At 37.0% G+C, this 20443-nt stretch overlaps 1 protein-coding gene across 1 annotated transcript in view; it reads right to left on the bottom strand.

The window, feature by feature from the left end:
* The window catches only part of LOC125136636 (uncharacterized), a 75123-nt gene that overhangs the window by 44327 nt on the left and 10353 nt on the right, over positions 1 to 20443 (bottom strand). The window contains exons 2-4 of the mRNA XM_047797473.1: positions 13749 to 13841; positions 9514 to 9723; positions 2934 to 3067 (exon numbers count right to left, since the gene is read on the bottom strand). Of these exons, the coding sequence (XP_047653429.1) occupies positions 2934 to 3067; positions 9514 to 9723; positions 13749 to 13841 (437 nt within the window). The remainder of the gene's footprint in view (positions 1 to 2933; positions 3068 to 9513; positions 9724 to 13748; positions 13842 to 20443) is intronic.

Below are 20443 nucleotides of genomic sequence, written 5' to 3' on the forward strand. Positions count from 1 at the left end.
AGGAGAACGTGACCCTTAGCCAGTACTACTCCACCCATACCTCCTGCAAAACTCTATCGCACAGGTCTTTAAATACTCTTCTACCCAGCACAACGGTTCTTTGTTGCGTGCTGCAGGCATCCAACTTCCTCCTTCTAAGTTTCAAGGCTCGTAGAATCTGGCCCTACTTCTAGCACAGCAGTTAAGAATGTAGACTCTGGAGTCAGACTGCCTCTGTTCCAATCTTGTTTAAAGTTATCACTTGGCAATAAGCAAGTCATTTAATTTCTTTATACCTCAGTAAGTTGGGAATAACAACATTAGTACATCCTGGGTAAGCTGCTTTAAGAAATAAAGGAGTGAATGCATTTAAAAGTGTCTCTCATATGGCAGGTGTTAGCTTTTATTATCAGCCTCCAGGACACTTCCCAGGGCCAGCAAGCCCATCCCTTTCTTTCAGATATGGATAATTTGTTGCCTACCCTTTTGTCCATGTCTAAACATTCTTTTTTTTTTTTTTCTGCCCATGCCTGCAGCATATGAAAGTTCCCAGGCAGGGATCAAACCTGTGTTACAGCAGTGACCCAAGCCCCTGAAATGACAACCCACTACACCACAGGAGAACTCCTAAACATTCTTTAAACAGTATCTCAAGGACAAACTTCTCTGCAAAGTTCTTTTTTCTTTTTTACAAATATCTCTTTTTATATGTTGCCCTATTCTTGTCCCACTCATTCTGACCCTTTATCTAATGGGTTAATGCAGATCCGTCCACTAACTGCCCCATGTGTCTGGATAGCAGGACAGTATAAATTATAGATGTTGGAGTTGGCTGGGCCCGGATCAGAATCCTAGTTCTAATACTTAAAACTCTATTATTGGCCTCTCTGAAGGTCTGCAAAGTGAGAACAAAAATTCTTAATTCTTGCTTTATAAAAATTGATAACAATAAGAGTTAGCGTTCCTGAGATAGTCTCTGGAACTCTCAAGAAATGCTTGTTTATTTTTATTGCTGTTGTTATTAATTTACACTGCACAGTACCTAACCTGTTGCTAGGCACAGTATGTACATTATTGAATCACTAATAGTGGTTTATGTCATTTCCAAACCCACACAGGGACCAACAAAAACAGGACATGAAATCTGTATGTTTTAGTGGAAAAAAGAAAACAGAGGTAAATCTAAAGCATTTGGAAATGTTTGAGACACAAAAGACATAACTCGGGTACTAAAAATTGGTCTCCAGGCAGCCCAGGATCCCAGGCACTCAGGGTTCCTAAGAAAGGACTGGAGAAAAAGGAGAGAAAGAAAGGTGAGTTCCGATGTCAAGCTCACCTACGTCTTCATTCTGTCTGGGACAGGTCCTGGCTAGTGGAATGTTCTTGAGATTACATTACGGATTTTTTTTTTCCTTAAAAAAGCATCAGCACCAATCTGAATTCCTATGTTCCCATCATACTCTAATAACACAGATCTCCAAGTGAATCTCCCTTGGTTATTGAGCTAAATAACACCATGTTTTCAAGAGGTGGTGGAATTCCCAAGAAAATAATTTAATTTGGAGGCAAGTCACTGGTGAGAAAAGTTAGGTTTAAAAAACTGATTAAGGAAAAAGGAGCAGTGAATAAAAGATTTTCTAAAGCCCTCTTTTATCATATAAAATTTTTAAATACCAGATTTTTATTCTTCTGCATTTCATTCACATGTCTTTGTAATGGAGATTTCTAATTTCAGTTTTACTTAATTAACACAGTACTACATATACCGAAAAGATCTACAAATATTTTTGGCATGCTCAAGAAAGGCGGTGTGTTTTTATAGCACACTCTCCTTAAACAGGACTATTTGTCATTCTTTGAAACACTAAGACATAAAAAAGAAAAGACTCTGTCTCTGTGTGTGGCCACACTACTTTACCTAATGCACTAAATGCAAGGTTTTTTGGGGAAAAAAAATCAAGAAGTTTCTGCTTCATTGATAATCTGACAGTAACTATTTATTGAAGGTAAAATACTTGTTGTCTGCTGTCACTATTTGTTTTAATACATAATCTTGCTAACTAAATGAGCTTAAAGCAATGCAGATAAGCAATGGCATGTACAGGGTCACTTAAATGCCAATTTGACTCTTTCATAAACTTTGGAATTCTTTTCCCATGAGTCTACTCTCAGCTACTAAATTGTGAGTAATACCCATTTACAAAGTTTAGGCTGGCCATAAAAAGGTTGTCTTCCACGTCCTGCACACTTTTCAGTGCCCTAAGCAACAACAAAAGCTAATAATTAAAGCTTCTTTAAGCCTCCATAAAGAGTTAAATGAAGAAGAATCTAGAATCAACCAGCCTATAAAAACCTAGTGAAGAAATAAGGAGAAAATAAGTTTCAACAAGGTGAATGTCAACAGATAAACCATAAATCTAAACTGCATTTGCACAGTATTATTCAAAATTGTGGCTGCAATATGTGTAAAATGAAACCCTACTGAAAATATGTGGAGGTGGGGGAATGAAACATGCAGTGATACATGAGGCCATCTAAATTCCCAAACTGACGGCCTATGGACATTTTGTGTTGGGTTGTCTTTTGTTTCATTATAACAAAAATTAACTGATATAATGAGCAATTAATTCAAATAAGGCATTACAGTGACCAAAAAATCAAATCTAGCAAGTTAACATAATTTTTTGTCTCACAAAGAGCTATTTTTATTCTAGCTATTCTTATGTCATTAAACTAAGTGCATTAATCAAAAAAAAAAAAAGAATAGAAAGAGGTATGGAGCATAACATATATATCCTTATATACCTGCCACCACCTCTTCCTGTGAGAAGGTTTAAGTTGGATCTCACATATGCATTCCTAAAACACATAGTTTTCCTTTAAAAACACACTTTTAGCTATCAATGCTACTGAATAACTTCTCTTCAGACAGCAAAATTTGTTAAGGAAATTACTTTTTTTTAGGTAGTTTTGGATCACACAGCGGTTTTGAAACCTTGGTTTGTCTCTGTTGTGGAATTCCTAATTTACTTTTTCGTGTTCGTGTAACTTCTTTTCCTTTGATTTGCAACAATTCAGATGATTTCACCTTTAAAAAAACATAAGTGTGCTGTTAAGAAAACTTGTAACTGAAAGTTAGATCTTTCGCTCATATTTATCGGTCCATTTATAAACTCCTACTTTCTATGCATATTTTACAACAGAATATAAATCCTGGGAGTTCCCGTTGTGGCTCAGTGGTTGGCGAATCCAACTGGGAACCATGAGGTTGCAGGTTCGATCCCTGGGCCTTGCTCAGTGGGTTGGGGATCCGGCGTTGCCATGGGCTGTGGTGTAGGTTGCAGACGTGGCTCAGATCCCGCATTGCTGTGGCTGTGGCACAGGCCAGCGGCTACGGCTACGATTCAACCCCTGGCCTGGGAACCTCCATATGCTGTGGGAACGGCCCAAGAAATGGCAAAAAGACAAAAAAATAAATAAATTAAAAATAAAAATAAAATAAAATAAAAAAATATAAATCCTAAAGGTAGAGTTGATATTCTTCTCTAAATTATTTCTAAATTTTTACATATACAAATTCAGAGCAATAAAAATATTAGTACCATATTTACTTGTATTTTATTGCCTTTAAACCACTGAAGAAAAAATAAAAGATTTTTCCCTCTATAAATCTATACTTCTTGATAGGTATATTTAATACAACTTACCTTTAGCTCTTTAGTCTGGGATGACTGGTGGCTATGACCACAAGCCAAAATGAATTTAATGCTCTATACAACTATTTTTAGTAATGTTTACCAATTTATACATCCTATAGTTATTTTTATTTCCTCTGCTTGGGAAACACATTTCTGTGCCAAATAATTGCCTCTTAATCATTACAGCTATTAGAAGGATTGTTTTCCTGGACTGCTTAGGAAATTTGCAGAATTCTCAGCAACAGTTCATCTAAAGATATCCTTCTCTATGGGCTGCTCTGTACATTTTGAGCCTAGACTTCAGGAAGAAAGCAGGGAGGTTTTCTTTGGGAAAAGCAGAGAGATATGACTGAGTAAATAGAAGGAGGCCAGATAAAGGGAGGTTTTTCTAAATTAGGTAGAAAGTTTGGCTCGATGCAGTAGTCAGGAGAGAGACATTGCAACATCTTAAGTAAGGAAGTGATGATGTATGAGGAAAGCTCCGAGTTTGGGGCATTCCATCTCACCATCCAGTCTATGTTTGAATTTCCTCTATAGTATCTCCACCAAAGGCCATCCATCCAGTCTCAAACATGATTAGAAACAAAGAACTTGGATACTTCCAACCGTAGTCACTTTGCTGTTGAAACCCTTCCATGTGTTAGAATTTTTGTTTGCTTATTATTGAGGCTAACAACTTTCATCCCCCAATCTCAATTCAAACCTCAGGATCATACAGGCATAGCCTGGCTCTCCTCCATTTGACAGGCAAATATTTGAATATAGTTGACTCCCTTGAGCCTACTTCCCCCCCAGATAAGCATCCCCAGGGCCTTTAACTCTACCTTACATGACATGGTTTTAAAACTCTGCATTGTCATTCTTTGTGCTCTCTCCATATGCTGTGGAGAGAACACAAAGTCTCCAATTTGTCAGTGTTTCTCCTGGGGCTAGTACACAGATCTGAACACAATATTTGAGGTGGGATGTGATCAGATCCACCAGGAGAAAGATGATCCCCTTTTATGGTAACAGTCAATCAATGCAAACTATGATTGCACATGTCTTCCTATCACAAAACTAAAATACAACTTAAACACTGAAGTCTTTTTCACATTTGCTCTGAGTCATGCCATCCCATATCTACGCACTTAGTTTGTGGAGCCAAGGAAAGAACTATACATACATTTATCCCAATTAAATTTCATCTGAGGTCTGACCAACCAAATCTAACCAGTCACATTTTGGACATTATCTGCGAATCCAATCAGTAAATCTTCCATATCTTATCCAAATTATCAGAAAATATGCTTAATTGGACATGGTCTCGTAACAGTCCATTAGGGACTTTCATGACTAATTGTGCATCCTTTGCATAACTAGTTCTAAATCCACCCAACAGTTCACCTGATTACAGCCTTGTCTACTAAACTGTCACTGGGAGGCTTTCGTAAATGGATCGCTGAAATCCAAAGGATAATAACAATAACTAAGCCTTATTGTCTTTTCTGGTATGCCTGGCTCTTTTCCATGATACTCTTGTGTTGAACCTCAAGTCTAACACTTCTCTCATGTTTAGTTTAGTAATTTCAGGAAAAAATAATAATAATAACGTTGGTCTTCCATGGCTTGCCCTTAGGGAATCATGCTGGCTCCAGGTGATTACATGTTCCTTTTACAAGGGTTCAAACACAATTCTTTTAATGATTCATTTAATCATTCCAGAATTTTCTCCAAAATCAGTGCATATATTCAGAAACCATAACTCTTACACTTAAAGAAATAAAACTCAGATTTGCAGTTGCCAGTGTCCAGGCTCCTAGCACCTCTCCTACCTCCTCAAAGCTGCTGCTGACAGGGGCCAACAGGTTGAAATCGATCTATCTGAGCCAACAGGATCAGATAGCCAACTCTTAAAATCTTTCCCCAATCTTGGGCTTCAAATTTCTTTTATCAATTCTTTTTCTTTTCTTTCTAAACTAAGGACCATTCTCCTTGTCAGACTTAAGAGAAGCAAAGTACAATTTTATCAGCTTCCCTTTCTTTTTGTCATAGGTCTGTTTATTTAAAACCTCAACCTTTTCTAAAAATAAATTAAGTCCTCTCTGTCATCTGTTGTCATCGCACTATTCATCCACAATGACAGGGTTATCCTTCCTTTTTGCTCTCTCTGCTCCAAAACTAACACCAAAAAAATACTTTCTTAGTCTTAGCATTATACACAGGCCTCAACCCATTCTGGATCTTAGCCCTCCTGATATAATTGTTATACCCACATGGCACTTTAATGTTTATCTATGAATATGTATTTCTTCTTTCATCTTCTGTATATTTTTAAAACTCTGAATGCAATAAATCACTCAAAATTGTTTAATAAGAATTTGAGGTAATGTGGGGTATCTCACATCTCAAACACCATTCCACTTAGAATCTAAGGATGTGTGCAGCTTTGTTTTTTTTTTTACCAGACTTTGGACATTTTTTCTCTCATAAAATGCACAACAGTCCTCTCATGGCTTCCTCTGTCAGTCATTTCTTCACAGAGTCACTATTATCTAATTTCTCTTTCTGTTGGTCATGACTTAGACCAGAGCTCTGATATATTTTATTATACTAATGAGCTTCTAAGGGTTAGAAATGGTCAATTAAGTAAGGATGAATTAAATTCTCTACTTTATTGCTGAATGAGACCTTCTGGTATATATCTGAGCAGCGGAAGTCCTGCATTTCTCCCTTATCACTCCTCTGTGCCAATTCTATGAGATGTCACAGGGAGTTTTCTCAGAAACAACTCACAGACACAGAGAACAGACTTGTGGTTGCCAAGGGGGAGAAGGGGTGGGAAGGGATGGATTGCATGTTTGGGATTAGCAGATGCAAACTAGGATATGTAGGATGGATAAACAACCAGGTTCTACTGTGTAGCACAAGGAACTACATTCTATATCCTGCCATAAACCAAGAATACGTAAAACTGAATCACTTTGCTCAACAGCAGAAATTAACACAATATTGTAAATCAACATACTTCAATAAAATAAATTTTAAAAAAGAGAAGAGGTTTTCTTACCCCTCCACCCCCACAGTATGGCCTGACCTGCTAGAGTATATTGTTCCTCATTCCTGTGCCAGAGATGCTGGAGACTAACTTTATGGCCTCAAATGTCCAAACAAGGTAAAGTTCACAGACAATAACTGATCCTGAGATGTTATCAAAAATTAAAAAAAAAAAAAAAAGCTTAAGATTTGGTGAGATGAGTCAGAAAACTTCCAGCACTGTTTTCTCTGGTATTGCTGATGTGTCCAATAATATCCCACAACAATAAACCATAAAGTCTTATCAGACATTCTCTTCTTCTTTTGAAACACTTCTGGTTTCAGTTTGGAACCCTCTTAATCCATTCTCTAAGTGTCTCTCATCAAACCACTCCTCCCAGTCAAGTGAGGGACACTCCATCCACAGTCATTGGTGCCACTGTGAGTCTGTGTTCTTGTACTTAACAAAATACCTGTTCGTTGTTGTTAGGAAAGGCAGGGGTGCAAAGATGTAAAGAGCAAAGGCTCCAGAATTAGACCACCTCAGTTCAAGTCCTGCCTCTGCAACTTAAACATATGGTTGTACCTGGGCAAGTTATTTAATCTTCTCTATGACTTGCTTTTTTTAACTATAAAATGAGGGTTTTAAGGTTGCTATTAGGAAAAAATAACATGTGTAAAACATTTAACAAAGTGGCTGGAACATGGTAAACATTAATTAAATTCTAGTTACCTTAGGAAATGACTGTTTTTACCATAAACAAATAATTTTGCATATTTCCTAATAATATGTTAGACCTGCCACAGCAAACCAAAAGAATGAACATTACGGGATTTTTTTCAATGAGGGATTTAAATTCCTGACAGGCCACAGTGGTTAAACCACTGTCTAGAAAATCCATTTCATTCTTTGACACATTTAGTAGCTAACCATTCGCCCCTTAAGCCTACATTTTATTTTCAAAGTCCCAAAGTTCAGGCAGGAGAATAGATAAAAACACTACCTGTACCCACCAGCCGAATACTTGTATATCAATATGCTATAGTTTTTAAAGATGCCTTCTTGGAGTGCCCTCCATGGCAGCAGAAACAAATCCGACTAGGAATCATGAGGTTGCGGGTTCGATCCCTGGCCTCGCTCAGTGGGTTAAGGATCCAGCATTGCTGTGAGCTGTGGTGTAGGTCGCAGAAGCGGCTCGGATCTGGTGTTGCTGTGGCTCTGGCGTAGGCCGGCAGCAACAGCTCCAATTAGACCCCTAGCCTGGGAACCTCCATATGCCGCAAGTATGGCCCTAAAAAGACAAAAGACCAAAAAATATATATATATATATGCCTTCTAAGTTCTCCACACGTGGAAGATGCCAGGCTTCACCTGGAGTAGTCGGCAATGAGTAGGGTCACCAAGCTTGGGAGATGAAGCAAGACAGCTCACACTTGCATGACTTCTGATGAAGTCAGTCACCAATCACTACCTAAATCCCTTCCCCCTGATAGCAGTGATGGATTTTCTCTGGTCACCTATTAGCTTTGGCGCTTCCTTACTACTTATTACTGTGGGAAAATCAGTATGCGGGTATCAGGTGCAATGAACCTAAGAAAGTAGGGCTTGAGGGGAGTTCCTGTTGTGGCTCAGCTGAAACGAATCTGACTAGTATCCATGAGGACTCGGGTTCGATCCCTGGCCTCCCTCAGTGGGTTAAGGATCTGGCATTGCCGTAAGCGGTGGTGTAGGTCACAGACTCGGCTCGGATCTGGTGTTGCTGTGGCTGTGGTATAGGCCAGTGGCTATAGCTCCTATTCGACCCCTAGCCTGGGAACCTCCATATGCCACAGGTGTGGCCCTAGAAAAGACAAAAAAGAAAAAAAAAAGAAAGTAGAGCTTGAGAAATGAATGAAAACCAGGAGGCACCTGCACTAATCCAGACATAAGGTCACCAGGACACAGACTAATATGGGGACAACTAGAAAAGAGAAGAAGGAATTATAAGCAATAATGTTTAGGAGGAATCTAAGCCTTGGGCACTGATTATTCTGTGAAAGACAAGAAAACAATATAGTCATGGCTAAATCTAAGGTTTCAGAGTTAGGAGTTTGGGTCAAAAGTTGAAGAACTAGTAATGGCCAGTTGACTTGAATGCCATGGTCCTTGGTGGGGAGAGGGGGACCTAGAAGAAGAGGGACTGACTAGAAAAGCTGTTTACCCATGAGGGGTCTCCATCTGGTGATAATCAGGATAAGATGCTGTGGTTCAGGGAAAAGTGTTTTTTTCAAAAATCCTAATAATGATATATCTATTTTAAAATAAACTCATTTAATTAAGTCAAAAGTGACTCAAATTAAAGTACTAAGTAAATAATAGAAGGCAATATACAAATACAATAAAATTATAAAAATTACGCACAAATAAAATGAAACAAAATTAAATTCTCACAGTAGGAAAAGACTCATGGAATCGCACAAACCTAAGTGGGGCAATTATGAAAGCTACAAAGTTCACCCAGTCCTGGTCCCTGGGCTATAAACTCCTGACTTCTCTCAATATAGGAACAGCAAGAACTTTGGTCAATTTCTGAAAGCCCTGAGCTTCCTTCACTCCTTAAAAAAATCTTCTCTCCCCGGAATTGCAATTAATTAGGTTTGAAACCAAAAGCTCTCTAAAAACTGAAGTCCCCTCTTCCCAAGTAAGAAACTTTCACATCTAAAGCCCTTTCTTCAGAGTGAACCCTCCCCGGTGCCCTGGCCCTTCCTGGACTACTACATCTTCACACCTACACATTCTCAACTCTCACAACTCTGTTTCCAACATAAGTAGGATTTTTACCTTTAAAGACATCTGCTCAGCTGCTTTTGAATCAGCTATGGGCTGTTCACCTTCCAAAGGTTTACTTGACTCATCTGTTGGCTGAACTTCCAAAGTGTCCTGGGGTTTAAATAATACACTTTCTGCATCTGAGACTCCCCATTCTGATATATCCTCTTGTTCAATCTGGGAAATACTTGATACAGCTTCAGGAACATTCTCAAGCACATTCTGTTGGGAAACGTAAATGTACACACTCTTGTTATTGGTCTTCCATAGTTTTAAGTTACGTAATGTTTTTCTCTCTGACAACAAAATGACAATGAAAATACATGATTTAAATTACGGAGAGGTAATAAGTTTCCTCTGAAAATCCAGAAGAAACTCAAACTGACTTAAGAAAAATGTGAAGCCTCAAAATAGAAAATAAAGGAAAATAAGCTTGAGAGAGCAATGGTAATCCTCCAGCTGCAAATGACCCTCTCAGAATGCTGCCCAGCCTCACCGATTCACAGAGCCATTACTGATCTTTATCATTACTCTGTGCCCAGCTCTATTTTAGCATATATGACACTACATTACAATTGTCTAAGTAATTGTCATCGTAATCACTGACATATATGGGCATTTTCTCATTTAATTTTAATCTTTACCACAACTCTATGAAGTAGGAACTTTTGTAACCCCATTTATGGATGAAGAAACCGAGGCTTAACAAAGTTAATTAACCTGTCCAAGGTCATAGTGAAAGTAGCAGGACAGTATATGAACCTAAACAACCTAAATCCAAATTGTATTCTCTTACCCTTTTTTTATTTCATACAATAGCCTACTGGTTCTCAAAAGTGTGGTTCACAGACACCTGACAGTTGAGGCCCTTTCAGGGGAGCTACAATGTCAGAACTATTTTCATAATAATATTAAGGCTTATTTTCCTTTTTCACTATGTTGACCTTTGCTTTGATGATGGAAAAGCACTGAGGAGTAAAACAGTGAGACAATACTTATCAAGTAATTAACACACAAGATACAAAATCATGCAAAGTAAAGTTCCATTCAAGGAGCAAGGGAGATCAATTAATTTTAATGTAATGATATAAAGTAAATTCATTTATAGGGTTTCAGATTCTCCACTGCAACTAATCGTTAAGAAACTACCACTTGCGAACTTTGGTGTATTAACAAAGACCATCAATAACTATGTAAGAAGGTTATTAAAATGACTCCTTTCTAATCTGTATCAGATTAGAATTACTTAATATACTTCAACCAAACTGAACACACTTCAACAAACTGGATGCAGTAGCAGATATGAGAATCTAGCTCTCTTTTAAACCAGGTATTAAAGAGATTTACAAAAAAAAAAAAAAGTGACAATCCTACCCTTTTCACTGAATTGTTTTGTTTTACACATTATTTTTCCTAAAAATATGTCTTATGTTAATGTATAACAGGCTTTTTTTTTTTTTTTGTCTTTTTGCTATTCTTGGGCCGCTCCCGTGGTATATGGAGGTTCCCAGGCTAGGGGTCGAATCAGAGCTATAGCCACAAGCCTACGCCAGAGCCACAGCAACGCGGGATCCGAGCTGCGTCTACAACCTACACCACAGCTCACGGCAACGCCGAATCATTAACCCACTGAGCAAGGGCAGGGACCGAACCTGCAACCTCATGGTTCCTAGTCGGATTCGTTAACCACTGTGCCACAACGGGAACTCCTTATTATTATTTTAAATGAATGAATAAATAATTCTGTTTTTCTCAGTTTTAATTTCTAGTACAGTAAATATTGGTTGACTGAATACACATAAACAAAACTCCTTTGGGTGCTTAAAATATTTTTTAAGAATTTTAAAGCCATCCTGAGATCAAGTTTGAGTACTTCAAAATCTTAAAGTTTGAGAATTCTTTAAAAAAGAAATTGTGTCTTACCTGTCTTTTATATCTTAAGCACTTAGAGACCCTGTGCTATTATTTGAGTGAAAGAATGAACGGATGAAAGGAAAGAAAATTACATACATTTTTTCTCTACTATGCAATTAGTCTCTATTTAAAATATTTATTACACAGGATTGTACTTTGTTTCTTCATATACTGGTCTATCCTACACAATGAGTTCCTCAAGGGCAAGAACTGTGTTTTCTATCTTTGTATCAACCATGTCTAAAACAATGCTGACCACACTGTACAAAAGGAATGAATGGATAAATTCTTTGATTTTTTTGATAAGTATGTGAGGAAATCATTCTAGATGATGATTCAAAAACAATTTAAAATGGTGAGTACTGGAGTTCCTGCTGTGGCTCAGCAGTAATGAACCCAACTGGTATTCATGAAGATGTGGGTTCGATCCCTGGCCTCCCTCAGTGGGTTAAGGATCTGGCGTTGCCATAAGCTGTGGTGTAGGTCACAGATGCAGCTCAGATCCTGCATTGCTGTGGCTGTGACACAGGCCAGCAGCTGCAGCTCCGATTCAACCCCTAGCGTGGGAACTTCTATGTGCCATATGTGCGACCCTAAAAAAGCAAAAATTTTTAAAAATTAAAAAAAAAACCCACAAAAGTAAATGGTGAGTACTTCAAAAGGAAAGATATTAGACAAGAATGTTCTTTAAAAGAAAATAAGTTACAACAAAGAACTAAGAGACAGCTGGCCTGTGGCCTCAAGATGCTCACAGCTGAGGCAGCTATGCTATAAGTGCAGGGTATCTGGTACCATCTGGAAAGAGCAGGCCCCCTCTGGATGGCAGCTTGTTGGCCAGTGCCGCCCAGATAAATCTCAGGCTGGGAAGCTTCTACGAGTCAACAGGATAGGGACGAAAGACAGAGTTCTGTTCTCTGGCACAGAGTAGGTACCCAAAACACTTGCCTGGAATGAAAGACACCACAGAGGAACTGTTTTTTACCATGGTCAGGTATACCAATTTAAAAGGTATTATACCTCTAAAGAAATGGTAAGCTTCTTCCTAAAAAGCCAGTGACCAGGAGAGGTCCAGTGATTGATTGCTTACAAATGTCAAAGCTTGAGGGTATGGCTCCTACAGAATTATAAAGCAATTGATATTTTTGTTTAAATCCTTATTTTAAATAATCGAGGTGATGTATATATAGCTAGGTATCTGAAAATTGGCCTTTTTCATAGTTTCCTTCAAAATGGAATCATTTTTTCTTACACTATATGAATATTCAGTGAATGGTATTAAGTCAAGTTTTTTCTATTAATGAAGAATTCTGGTTTTTTTTTTAACCTAATCTATCTTGTATTTTCAGTTTACTATACTTATTAGAAGCTTACAGGTCAGAGATTTTGATATCTACCTGTAAACAGTGTCACCTGGAAGCAGCTACTCTAAGTCAGTTTTAAGCTGTTAGCATACGTGGTAAGGCTTCAAAACTGATTTATCCCCATAGTGCCACACATGCTGGGTCTTGAGAAAGTGATAAGAACACACAGGGGGAAAATGCACGAATCAGTCCAAAAGCATCTCAAACTCTGGTAGGCAACCATTTGTAGTAACTTTAACAATATAGGATCCATGATTTTTGTGAAAGGATTCAATAATTTTCTAAACATGGTATAGAATCCTAAAACGAACTGTGATCTGAGTTTTTATGTATGTGGAATCATATTTTCAGGAACTAAAGGAGCTTGTTATTTAATGAAATAATTTTACAAATCTTTTGTAAAGGACTGATCACCATCACTTGTTTTATGTAACTGTGGATTTCTATACACTGGAAGACACTTCCCATTCACAGGGAATATGGTTCTCAATTGCTTTGAATCCCGTTAAGTATTTTGCCAACAAAGGATGAAAAAGAAGCTCTATTTCTGAAATTAAACATGTCATCAAGTGCCCATATTTCTCTACAAAATACTCCCCTTGTTGATGTTTTTCATAACTCTTCTAACTAAATAAAGAATAAGGTAATGCTTTCTGAGAAGCTAATAAATTTTAATTAATTCTCCAACTGCCTTCTAGATCTAAATGTCTTTAGACCAGAAGAACTGTTAAGATCTCTTCCTTCTGAAAAGAGTTTGAGGCCTTAGTTCAGAAGATCTGTGATAAGCAGCAATGGTGAGCCAAAATAGCCAAGACTCTTGATGTGGTATTAGATTAGATATGCTTATAGTTAAACACGCCTCTAAAATAAATCAGAGTTTTTCTTTTTAACTCTCTAGATAAACATTCAAGCAAAAAAGGCAGACTATTACCTCAATCTAGGCAAGGAGGATTTTTTTATTAAAGACTTTACCGTTTGAGTTTTCTTAATACTTATCTGTAGTCCTTGTTCTGCTTGCACTTGAGGTGTTTTGTACCAGTACACTTTTCCCATTAAGGAAATATCCTTGAAGGAGGAAAAGAAAACAATTAAAATAATGCCAATTGTAAAAAGCACTGAGGTATATAATGCAATGCACTAAAATTCTAGTCAATATAATGCAGTAAATGAGAAATACAGAACAAAAGATACAATAAAAAATTTTGTCTACTATTTCAATTTTAAGGCTTTTTAAAAATTATTGATCTCTACTGCTACATCAGATTTAATAAGACAATTAGGTAATATTAAATCAAATACTAAAAACACTGCTCTTAAATGGCTGCTCAAGAAAGAGAAAATCAAAACTAAAATTTAATCAAACCAAGAGCAAGAAGGAACATAAATATACTTTAAATTTTAATGAGTATACCTGCTAGTGTTATTTTTATCATTATTAATGCTAATTGCTACAATATACTCTCAGGTCAGCTGAAGTGGTAAGAAGACCGCACACCACAATGTCTAACAATGAATAGGAATCAAGAGATCCAGCTTCTGCACAAACTGTAAAGTCACAGGCCAGACATTCAACAGGCAAGTTATTCTGCTTCCCTTTACCTCAGTTTTATCACCATTAAAATGGATGTTTATGATTTTTTTAAAGCCCCTTTCTCCTCTAGGCTTTTAGTAATATCAATAGCAAAATATGAACATTCTTTGTACTTTTTTTTTTTTTTTTTGCTTTTTGGGGCTGCATGCACCTGGGGCATATGGAAGTTCCCAGGCTAGGGGGCAAATAACAGCTGCAGCTGCTGGCTTACCCCACAGCCACAGCAATGCCAGATCCAAGTCATGTCTGTGACCTACACTACAGCTCACAGCAATGCTGGATCCATTGAGTGAGGCCAAGGACTGAAACCGCGTCCTCATGGATACTAGTCAGGATCATTACCACTGAGCCGCAACAGGAACTTCCCATTCCTTGTACTTTAAAATGCTGCCTTTCTACTTCTTTGTTTCATTATAAAGATTCAACTGAGGCTACTGGCTTCTATTTATGTCCGCTTGTCATAAATAACTATAAAACTAGACACAATATAAGAGCAGCTCTTTTAAGGTTTGACAAAAGGGAATACGAGACTATAATGACCAAGAGAATGGAAACTCAGAAGGTTAAGAGTTAAATACCCCATATTTCTGCCTTACACAACAATTATCAGACCACAACACAAGGAGGAAGAAATCACACAGAGCCCAGGTGGCTCACTGCATTAAAGAGATAGACATTAGAGGGTAGAATTTGTAGGGCACAGTATAGATAGAAGGGAGCTGCACAGAGAAAGAGCACTAGAAATATGCATAGAATCCTTGAACGTTTGCCAGAATACCAATCTGCTCATGCAATGGTGAGACCCATGAGGCCAAAACAAAGAAAAACTGCCAAGAGAAAAAAGAAATTACCAAAGAGCTGAAGCCACAATTCCCAGAGCTCACACAATGCTAGGAATCATTAGATCTCCTACGAGACATTCTGAATACATGGCACATGCACTATAAACCTCAGACGGATCAAACATAAGTAGGGCTAATTAACCCCAGAGTAAAGGCTTCTCTGGACATTGACAACACTTTAAAATAATACCTAAAAAGATCAAGCTGATCTTCAAGTAGCTTAACTGCCTAACAGAGCAAACTCCAACCTTTTTTGAAGGAAGACAAGAAAATCCAGTACTCGACAATCTAAAATTCAAAATGTTAGGCACTCAATCAAAAGTTACCAGTCATGGAGTTCTTATTACGGCTCAGCAGATTAAAGGACCTGAAATAGTCTCCATGAGGATGTGGTTTTAGTGCCTGGCCTCACTCAGTGGATCCAGCATTTGATCCCTGGCCTTGCTTAGTGGGTTAAGGATCCAGTGTTGCTATAGCGGTAGTGTAGGCCGGCAGTTGCAACTCCAATTCGACCCCTAGCCCAGAAGCCTCCCATGGTTTGGCCACAAAAAGGAAAAAAAAAGTTACTAGTCATATGAAGAAGCATGAGCCAGAAGAAAAATCAACAGAAAAAGACCCAGAAGTGACAGAGACATTGGAATTGATAAACATAGCGAAACATATAAGTATTATAAATGTTCAAAGACATAAGCATGATGATGAGCAAATATAAGATAAAAACAGAATCAAATGTACTATCTAGATAAAATGTCCAACATCTGAAATAGAAATTTCACTGAGTGGCATAAATATCAGAAAAGATGAGTTAACTTGAAGACACATAAATAGAAACCATACAAAATGAATCATGGAGAGAAATAAAAGCTGAAACAAAATTAAAAATACTCACACTAACATGTATCTAATTAGAGTCCCAGAAAGGAGAATGTGAAGAGAGCAAAAAATATTCGTACAAAAAACAGCCAAATTTTTTCTAAATTTGATGACAATTATAAACCCTGATGCAAAAAGCTCCATGAACTCCAAGTAGAAGCACACAAAGAACACTGCCAAGTGCATTGTAATCAAAATGAGAAAAAAAAAAAAGGAGTTCCCGTCGTGGCTCAGTGGTTAACAAATCGAACTAGGAACCATGAGGTTGCGGGTTCAACCCCTGGCCTTGCTCAGTGGGTTAAGGATCTGGCGTTGCCATGAGCTGCGGTGTAGGTTGCAGATTCGGCTCAGATCCCACATTGCTGTGGCTGTGGCATGGGCCAGTGACTGCAGCTCTGATTAGACCCCTAGCCTGGGAACCTCCATATGCCACAGGAGCGGCCCTAGAAAAGGCAAAAAAAAAAAATAAAGAAAAAATCTTATAAGTATCCAGAGAAACATTAAGTACAAAGACATAAAGAATTACCAGTAACTAATTACCACAAACTAATACTGCAGGCTTCTTGTCAGAACAATGCAAGACAGAAGAGAAAGCAACATATTTAGAGTAACTTACTGAAAGAAGACAACTGTCCACATAGAACTCCATATCCAACAAAAATATCTTTTAAAACTGAAGGTGAAATACTTTTGTAGCAGACAAAAGGTGAAAAATATATTGCCATCAAACTTACATTACATGAAATGTTAAAGGAAATTCTTCAAGCAAAAGGAATAAAACTTGAGTGCATACAATGAAAGTAAGTAATAGAATGATTTTTTAAAGTGGGTAAATAAAGGAGACATTTTCCCTTTTTGAAGATTTTTTGAATATATATTTTTATATATTAAAAATAAATATTATTTTTGTATTATATATTTTATATTTTATAATTTATAAAAATTAATGTTTTAAAATATAGACTTTAAATTTTTTTAAATGATGTATTTTGAGATTTGTAATAAATATATAGATATGAAGTATGCATTAATGAGATCCCAGTAATAAGAGGAGGGAAAAAAAGTATACTGCTCTAAGCTCCTCATACTATATATGAAACACTATTCACTGGGATAAGTTAAAATATACATATTATAAACCCCATAACATTCACTAAAACAATAAAAGAAAAAGGTAAATAAGCCAACAGTATGAAACAACATGAAATGCTAAAAGAAAAAAAAGTCATGAGTTCCTGTTGTGGATCAGTGGGTTAAGAACCCAACATAGTCTCCATGAGGATGCGGGTTCAATCCCTAGCCTCATTCAGTGGATTAAGGATCCAGCATTGCTACAAGCTGCGGTGTAGGTCACAAATGTGGCTTGGATCCAGTATTGCCATGAACGTGGTGTAGGCCCACAGCTGCAGCTCTGATTCAACCCCTAGCCCAGGAATTTCCATATGCCACACATGCAGCTGTAAGAAGAAAAAAAAAATCAAAAGAAGGCAGGTAAAGAAGAAAAGGGGGGCAAAGAACAAATGTGACAAATAGAAAACAAATAGTAAAATGTAAATATAAATCCAATCATATCAATAATTGCTTTTAAATTGTGCTAAACACTCTAATTAAAAGACCAAGATTGCCACGCTGCAGAAAAAACAGGATCCTACTATATGGTTGTTATGGGAAATCAGCTTTAAGTATAAAGACACAAATAGGTTAAAAGTAAAAGGATAAAGGAAATATAACATACTAACACTAACATAAGAAAACTGGAGTGGCTATATTAACATCAGACAAGGCAGACACCTCAAGTCAAGAAGTACTAGAAGGAAAAAGAGGATCACTGCATAATAATAAAATAAAAAACAGTCAAGTTCCTCAGAAGACATAATAGTATCCACTGATGACAAAGCTTCAGAGAACATAAAACAAAAACTAAAATAAATGAAAACAGAAACAGAAAAATTCCCTACTACAGTTGGAAATTTCAAACACAGACTATCTGGCTCCAGAGACAACACTTTTTATAAATATAATAACTAAACACTTACTATGAAATGCGAAAGCCTAAAAGAATTTTTCAACACCTTTTAATTTTACAATTACATCATTAAAGTATAAAAACATGACAACGATGAACACCAAATTCAAGATATTGTTCACATCTGACGTGGGAGGGAATTACTGGAAAGAGATAAAGGAGGGTCTCTACTTATAATTTTCTATTTATTTAAACAACTTGAAGTGAATATGGTGTCTACAGCCATACCACTCTGAACACACCCAATCCCATCTGAAGTGAATATGGTAAAAAAATAAAATAAAATAAAAAAATTTTAATCTGAGTGATGACTATTTTCCCTACAATTGAAATATTTCCTGATAAAAATAAACTTCTCAACGTTTTTTAATGCAGGTAACATAAAAATATCAAAGACAGATAAAAATACCTTAATGAAGAAATCTATAGCTTACATCACTTATAAACATAAAATCCCAATTAAAACATAAAACAATTAAAAGATTAAACCAATTAAAACTCCAATTAAAATATCTGCGAATCAAACCAATCAGCATATTTACAAACAATGCACCTTGACAAGGAACAATTTTTCTGAACCAGATGGATAATTAATTGCTAATTCATAAGGTTAACAGATTAACATGGAAATTTATATGATCCTCTCAATAATTCTTGAAGAAAATCATCACTATAATTCAACCTATTTCTGAGTGAAAAGTAACTAGATCTAGAAGAAAACTTACCCCACAAGAGATAGTTGGAGATTCCTGTACTAAATATTGTATTTCATAATAAAACATCAAACAGATCAGATCCAATGCAACAAGAAAAAATAATAAGCATTATAAATAACATAAAGGAGAAAACCAAACTGTTGCTATTAATGGATTATGTGACAATATAGTTAGTGGGAAAAAGAAAAACAACCAAAAAACTATCATACCAAAGTAGAGGTAAAAAAGCATGTCTAATAAATTCAACAAATAAAATTTCATACCAGCAACAACCAGTTAAGATCCCATTATCAAAATAAAACCTAGCTATCAGTACCAGAAACGGAATGGATGAATCTCAAAAACACTATGTTGAGCCTCTTGAGTTACTTGACCTTATTTTGGAGGTTTCAAATTGGCATGAAAGACGCCCAGAAATGCATCATCGGGCATGTCACTGTCACTTTTTTCTGATCAAATCTTTACCCTCCCTCCACACAATGATGTCTCACCTAGGGTTGGAACTTTAAGTCAGAAAAGGTGGAAGGCAGCTACATCTGGAGCCTGGGAGTTGCATTGGGTATACAAAATACTGACTTTCAACAGGAAAAGAGCCCAGGAACTAGACCGATGCCAGGTTAAAAGGGCATCAGAATAGCCAAAAATAGCCTCTTCAAACCATCCAAGAAAATTAAGTATGAAGACAAAAATATATGAAAATTTAAAGTATCTGTCTAGTAAGTCCAATTCTGGGGCTTCTTCAAGAAGAGTTTCTGTTAATTTTTCTTCCTGTGTATGGGCATATGTTCTTTTTTATTTGTCTCATAAGTTATTCTTGAAAGACTTATAGCGACCCAAGGAATGCTTGTTCACTAAAGATTAATTGCTCTCAGCAATAACAGAGTTTTTAGTGTTGAAACTTGCCCTATTCCTACACTCCACTGTCTAGCTCAGCAGTAGCCTTGAAAAATAAATAATAAAGTACATATTTTAGTGACCTTAAGCCATGTGAATGTATACTTTGATTATTTTGAGCTGCTCTTGGCCTATCAATAGTGATGCTATCATCTAGAATTGCCTGTGGGCACTCACCTGGGCTCATATGATGTGTGGCAAGCCCCCATAGGCATTTCTCTGACTGGAGCCGCTGTTAGAGCTGCACCAACTGTAGTGGTTCTTATTATGATTGCGAGGTGTACCTCAGCAAAGACCATCAGGAAACTTTGAAAAGACAGGTTTACTACCTATGGGTCCTGAAAGGTACACAACATGCCTATGGCCAGAGAGCAAGATCACAGGTAGAGAGAGAGAGACAGAGAAGGACAGAGAGAGAGAGAATGAACCTGGGGGTCTCCCTTTATTAGAATCAAGGATGGGGTGCCCAGGATTTTAAGGGTTTATTCATCACTGGTGAATTTAAAACATAAGGGTGGGAATTAAAGTGCTCAGTCAAGCAGTCAGTTATCTAGGTCAATGAGAACTTTCCAAAAAGGAGAACTTCATGAGTGGGGTAGCCCTTTATCTAGTTGTGTTGCCGGCAAAGTGTTTAGTCAGGATGGATATCTTTGAAGTTGATGTCTCAGGAATCAACAGCTTAATGTCAGGCACATATTACAAACAAAATAGCTAACTTCCAGAGT

This window comes from Phacochoerus africanus, chromosome 9 (assembly GCF_016906955.1).
Source record: "Phacochoerus africanus isolate WHEZ1 chromosome 9, ROS_Pafr_v1, whole genome shotgun sequence".
Classification (NCBI taxonomy): Eukaryota; Metazoa; Chordata; class Mammalia; order Artiodactyla; family Suidae; genus Phacochoerus; species Phacochoerus africanus.